This window comes from Enhydra lutris, unplaced genomic scaffold (assembly GCF_002288905.1).
Source record: "Enhydra lutris kenyoni isolate GAN:26980312 unplaced genomic scaffold, ASM228890v2 scaffoldscaffold66, whole genome shotgun sequence".
Classification (NCBI taxonomy): domain Eukaryota; kingdom Metazoa; phylum Chordata; class Mammalia; order Carnivora; family Mustelidae; genus Enhydra; species Enhydra lutris.
The window spans coordinates 5,077,151-5,083,928 of record NW_019154150.1 but is presented as its reverse complement, the minus strand read 5'-3'; the positions used below and the strand labels follow the sequence as shown (position 1 = coordinate 5,083,928).

Genomic DNA, 6,778 nt, shown 5'->3' with positions numbered 1-6,778 from the left:
ACACCTCCCTTACCTAAGTTCTAGTTTATAGAAGATCCTAAGAATACTTCTTTTAAACTACTTATCCAAACTATAACACTACTCTGTGCATCATACCATCTTTTAATGTCCACACCCATTGTGTTAAAAAATCACCAAGTTTTTCTTAAAACATACAAAATGCAAAGACTAACAGAAGGTATCTGCCTTGAAAGAGATCCACAAGAAAAGAGCTGAAGGTAATGTGTTAGCAGGCAGGCAGGAATACCTGACACTCCTTGCTCCCAACACACACACACACACACACACACACACACACACACACACACACAAACAAGTGTAGGGAGAAAGATAGCAGGGAAGCTTCCTTGAGAGGTGATTCTCACACTGTATCTTGAAGGGGAACATGTAGTTCACCAGGCAGAAAAGCAAAAAACAATTTCCAGGACTAGCATGTAGAGAGGCACAGGCCTGACACAGTATACAAAGTGCAGGAGATGTGTATTGTTAGAAGATAGTTTTCTCCCCCAAAAGATAAAGTCATGATTTTCATAGAGATGTTAAAATGAAAGTGTGTTAATGACTTTCTATCATCAGGCAGATTTTATAATTACCAGTTGAAAAGACAAGTCTGAAGAACAGACACATTTATAGCTCAGGAATTTTAAAGAGAATGTGCAAATTGAGGCAAAACTTGGTTCTTCCACTAGTGAGAGGAGAAGTCAACTGACAGAATTTGCATGTCTACAGACCATTCTTATGTATTGCTACTACTTATTTAAAACTTAGAGCTGTAAGATAGCTCCCATAGAATCAGAATCAGATAATGCAGAAGGGTGACTCCTTCACATAATTTTCCACCGAAGCTCAATTTTTCCCGTACAGTGACAGTGAGAGACAAAATTCGTTAAATATCTAGTGGGCATATCAAAGAGAGCCACAAATACCAAACTGAAGAGTTTGGACTTCTTTCTGCAAGTTGTAGTCTCTGAGTAAAGAAAATTCATGAGGAGCCAAGCTGAGAAATGCCAGCATCTCCTTTCATGGGAGGGGAGGGGCAAGACCGGCAGCAGGTAGAAGCTTCTTTGGAATAATACAAATATCACCAGCTAGACCCCAAGATCTGACTGTACTGCCCACCTGCTTGTACTCACTGACCTTTGTCCCACATTTTTCCTTAAGCTCTTTTTTCCTGCATATACCTTAACTCAGGCAAATGATAGTGAAATCTCCCTGGAGCAATAACGACTTGCCTCTGCCAACCCAGACAACCCACACTGGTTTGAACTTAACCCCAGACTCACGCTTGCACAGTTGGACCACGGAGTGGCCTGTGGAATGATTGATGACTACTTTTACCTCATTATAATACTAAAATCTCCAGCCAAGGAGGAGCCTGAGCCTCGTTTACATAACATACGTCATGTATAGGCATCTTTTCTTAAGATACATGCAGGATCCTATGCCTGCCTCTACATATGATAACAAGGCTTCTCTATCTAAATATTCATCCTACCCCTAAATAAAAGGAACCCATTCACCCCTGCTAGGAAGTCACGGCTTTGGAAGTTATTACCCATGATCTCCTTATTTGCTGCAAATGAAGTTTCTCTGTGCCACAACTCAGTCTGGTGCAATTTCTGACTCACCAAGGAGCAAACTCAAGGTTGGTTCGATTACACAAGGACAGAAGCATGAATACAATTTAGGAGGCTGATGCAGTAGATCAGTCAGATTCTGGGAGCCAGAACCAAATAGCAAAGGGGAGAGTGGCTGACAAACACAGAAAGTAGAATCAAGCAGACGTAATCAATGTGGCTGAGAGGGATGATGTGGAAAGAAGCTGTCTCTCAAGGTTTCTGAATTTCTTAGACAAGTGAGTGGATGGTGGCACATCCACCAACACAGAAGGAGCAAGCTTGTAAGGGAAGATAAGCTCAGTGTTGCAACCGTACAAGAGCTTGAGGTGCCTACAGGATATGTGGGTAAATAAATCAAGAAGGCTGATAGAAAGGGACCCCACGTGGTTTGGGATGGTTAGAAGCCACTGGCCGGCAGTCGTCTCTGCCAGCTGCCAAGCGGAAGGGACAGCAGGTGAGACAAAGAGCCCTGAAAGTTTCCAGGAGGCTCTGGCCTAGAAAGGCGCCACGGGCCACGGTCGCAAGCAGTGAAGCCGGCAATCAGGGCTTGCACCGGCTCGGGCCCTTCCGCCCGTTGGGCCCCGCCCAGCCTGCCTAGGTCTGCAGCGCACAGACCCCACTTCCGCTTCCGGCCCCGAGCCAGACGGCAGGCGGCGCGGAGCTGGGCCAAGGCTGGGGTCTTGGCAGCGGAAGCAGCTTTCGCGCGGCGGGTGGGCGCCTGTAAGCGGGTGCGGCCGGCCTTGGAGTGCATCGGAGGGCATCGGTGGGCAGGGCGGGCGGCCCAGGGCGGATGCGGCGGCCGCTGCCCTCAGGGCCCACGGCAGCCCACAGGCGTGAAGGCGACGCGCGAGGCCCGAGGAAGCAAGGCCGGCGGCCAGGGCCAGGCGAAGCGGGAGGCTGCGGCCCTGAGGTCTGGGAACGCGAGGAGAGCAGGCAAAAGAGGAGAATGGTGGCCCGGGCGTCTGGGAGAGAAGAGGTGGAAAGTGACAAGTCGGGTGAGGCGTCCGGGACTGGGAAGGCTGCTGTGAGGCGGCTGAGAGGAGGGTCTGGGGGCCAGGGGAGCCCTTCGGACCCCTCGGATCCTCAGGGATTAGAAGCAGTGAAGGAGGCGGAGCTCCCCTTGCATTTGGGAAGACAGCAAGAAAGCGCTCAGGGATTGCTCCCATTTTTGCATTTGCACCTCAGCCTGCCCCATCATTGTTTCACACTAGTGTTTAACTTGAGTTTGTGTGGGCTTTACCAATGCACGTGGTTGACCAGGAGAGGGGGAAGAACAGGAATTCTCTTAGAAGGTGTTTGCCCTGTTAGGAGCCCTTGGTCAGAATTACGGTAAGAGGAATTCCTACTAGTGATCCATTTTGGGTAGTGTGAAGTGATACTGATGCTAGAGGTTATTCAGCTGCCTTGAAATTTATGCAGATTTGTATGTAGTTCCTTAACAGAAATTAGGTCTTTCATTTAAAAGCATTTGTGTGTTCCCATACAGCTATTCAGGGAAATAAAAGTGGATGGCTTCACAATTTTTAAATTTTAAGTGGTATTGCTTTTTCCTCCTCAATATAAAATCTTTTCTGGTATGTTTTGTTGTTTTGATCAGCCAAGGAAAAAAGAAAAGTTACTGAAGCCTCAAGTGATGATCCACAGCCAGGGACTGACCTGGTAAGAAAGGAATCATTAACCAATTTGGAATCTTTCCAAACAGTGGATTGCAGTGAATTTCAAAGTATGGCTTTCTTGTGGTCTTTGGGTAAGGAAGGTTTGGTAGAAGGTATTAAAAGAAGAATTCGAATTTAAAAACTTAAGGGCTTAGAAAGCCCTTAAAAAAGCCCTCTCAAAATAACTGAAAATAAGGCTACACAAAATATTAAGGTTGAATTCCAAGATGAACTGTACAAGAATACTCCAAAATATTCTTGTAACAGCTTGTCACCTGAGTAGAAAGTAATTCCATTTTAAAATTACATGATTGCAGTTGTTTCCCCTATTCCAAGGGTTGTAATGATGAAAATAGCCTTTCATATAAACGTGATGGTGGACGTATGCATGTACCAGAAAATTCCTGAAAGTTAAAGAAAGAAAACTTTAGGAGTCTTGCAGATAAGAGTGACACAAATAATGCTCCTCAGCTTTTACAAACTGAAGAAAACTTAATGGGAGTAAATAAGTTATTGCTTGAAAAAACTGATTTATACCAAAGTAAAAGTAATGGCTTGTTTTCCTGCCTTCAGAATGAAAACAATAAATACTCAATAGAGGAGAGCAATGTTGGGAGAAAACCCAGGAAAAGGATGAAGGTGTCTGAAAAAGGAGATGAAATGATTATTGAGATGAACTTCTCTAATATGTATAGCAAGTCTGAGTTGGTATTACAAGAAAACCAAACAGGTGCTGAGGATAAAGGAGCAGAGACTTTAGAGGCTAAAAAAAGTCCTTTAAAAGTTTTGAGAAACATAAACCACAATACACTCTCCCCAGTGGATCATTTATTAAGTCTTCCAGAAACAGCAGGGAAAAAAACAAGTCCTGGACATCATGTAAATGCTATGTTTCAGAAAACCCTTGAGCCACTTTTGGAAGAAGAAATAAAAAATGCTTCAGAGCACTTAGGATTTAAAAGCATGGAGCCAGAAGAGTATATTAAGTTGATGCAAAGCTCAATAGTGAAATTACCTAGTGATTGCTGTAATTTGGAAAAGAGATCTTCATGGGAAGACTTGAGAAATGAAGCTGAAGAATTGAAGTTAGGCTGTCACAGAGCAATACCGATGACTGGTAAAAGAACTTGGCCTTGTTATTCCTGTGCTAGAATATCTGCCCAGTGTTGGAAAAAGTCTTCCTTGCCAGATTCAAATAACTGTCTTCCTGGGTCTCGGGAAAGTTTTAAGCAAGATGATTTTCTTAAACACCAAACAAATCAAACTCACTTAACTGATTCTAAAGTAGCATTACAAAGTACCATAACAGAAACAAACAGTGAATCTTCAAGTAAAGAAAAATTGGATTCTAATTTAAATTGTTTGTCTTCAGTCTCCTCAATAGAACCTACTTTAATGATTATAAAGGAACCCATAATTGATGATAAAATGATACAGTCAGAGGAACCAAGCAGAAGTGGTTCAGAGGTAGTTTCTAATACTACTGAAGATACTCAGCTAACTAATGTGCCTCAAAACTTAACAGGAAATAAAAAAAAAGATAGAGGGAATTTAACAAAATTTAATTTGACAGTGGCTTCCCAGGATGTCCAGGAAGCAAATAACTCTATAGGCAAAACTGTTCATCGAAAAGCATGCATTGCTAAGCAAACCCTTGTGGTTCCAGACTTGGTGAAAATACTGAACACAGGCCGGCTGACTAATTTTAAAATTCCATTACTTAAGAATAAAACAGAAAAAAGGAAAGAAATAAATGCAAGGTCATCAGAAAGAGAAGCATATAGTCCCTTAGAACTTCTTGACAATTTATCTGGAGCCGAGGTAAGACAAAATAGGAATAAAGAAAATATTTCTACAGTAACTTCAGGACCTCAGTCTTTGAGAATACAAAATAGTGTAACTCCAGTGCAAGCTAATTCTGACTCATGCAGCTGCAAGCATTCCTGTAGTATTTCTTCAGGTTTTTTAAAGCAAGGTAATGGTAATAAACCATCCAACCACATCTCTGAACCAGGCAATATTATTTCAAACAAGGAAGCTGTTTCTCTCACAGTTGAAAGAAATACTTTTTCTTGTGATCTTGGGTGTATAGAGAAAAGTCCTGCTTTCTGCTCTAATGAACAAGAAACATTCAAACCAGTTTTCTCTGAAGTTAGTGGTAGAGAAATGACTAAGAACTTTTCAGAAATTAAAATGGGGTTTCCAGATATTCTTAAAGCATATGAAGATGATGTCCTCTTAATTGATGTCATTCAAGATGACCCAGACCTCTTTGGGGTCTCCAGTGAAGGGGAGCTCTCATTTACTTCAGAGTTCCCTATGATAAACCAGGAACCCAATGTTGCTGAAGAGCACCAGTCAACAGACTCTAAGCACATGGTACTTCCAGAAAAAAAAGAACCAAGCGATGACTTGAGGTATGCATGTTCAAGTATGCTTTTGGTGCAGATTATTGTTGGGGTTTTCAAAAGCATTTTCTGCTCTTAAGTATCACTAATTTATTCAGTGATCACTGAAGCTCCATTATTTTTTTAAACCCATTTATTTACTAAATGTAATACAGCACATTACTGCTGAGACCTGGACATGTCATTATGCTAAAATTAGTGAAAATGAAACAATTACACACATCTTAGAAATTATAATGGGGCAGATTAGCTGTTCAGAATTTAAAAAGATGGTTTGTAAAGTGGCTTTTAAAACTACTAACATTGCTTCTTTCAAAAATGTATTTGTTTTCCTATTATTACAACAAATATAGAGATACACTTTTTTTTTTTTTTAAGATTTTATTTATTTATTTGACAGAGATCACAAGTAGGCAGAGAGGCAGGCAGAGAGAGAGAGAAGCAGAAGCAGGCTCCCTGCTGAGCAGAGAGCCCAATGTGGGGCTCGATCCCAGGATCCTGGGATCATGACCTGAGCTGAAGGCAGAGGCTTTAACCCACTGAGCCACCCAGGCGCCCCAGATATACTTTTATTTCTGACAAGTTACTTATTAAGAAGCTTATATTTTAACCCATCTTCTGTGACTTCCTTCTTAGATAAAAAATTAATTTTTTAAGGAACGTAGAAGCCTTAGAAAGTTTATTTGATGTATTTAGGACTTGAGAGTAGAATCAAAAGTTAAACCAGTTTTCAGAGGAAAGTAGCATTTTCTCAGGGTTTTGCTCTTTAAGGTGGTGGTTCTAAATGATGATTTAGCCCCCAAAGAGGGCAAGTTTGCCTGAGGCAACTTAGAAATGGAACCAAGTGGTAACCTTTGTGCTCAGGAATTTGATCCATTCTGGTTGGTCCAAATTTTATATTATGTCACATTTTACTAAGCTTTTATGATTCTTTAAACTCTGATTTATATGTTACAATACTTGAATAAAAGAATGTTTTGTGAACAGACTCAAAAGGAAACATGAAAACATTTTCTGCTAAGATTCACTGCTACATGACTTAAGTCTCTCTGGTATTTATAAATTTTATTTGGTTACTTTTGTGATATCATATTCT

General features: G+C 41.4%; 1 protein-coding gene across 1 annotated transcript in view; it reads left to right on the top strand.

Annotated features, from left to right (window-relative positions):
* Window positions 1-2,409: 2,409 nt before the first annotated feature.
* The window catches only part of LOC111159009 (testis and ovary specific PAZ domain containing 1), a 110,998-nt gene continuing 106,629 nt past the window's right edge, over window positions 2,410-6,778 (top strand). The window contains 3 exon segments of the mRNA XM_022521371.1: window positions 2,410-2,764; window positions 3,217-3,552; window positions 3,555-5,691. Of these exon segments, the coding sequence (XP_022377079.1) occupies window positions 2,410-2,764; window positions 3,217-3,552; window positions 3,555-5,691 (2,828 nt within the window).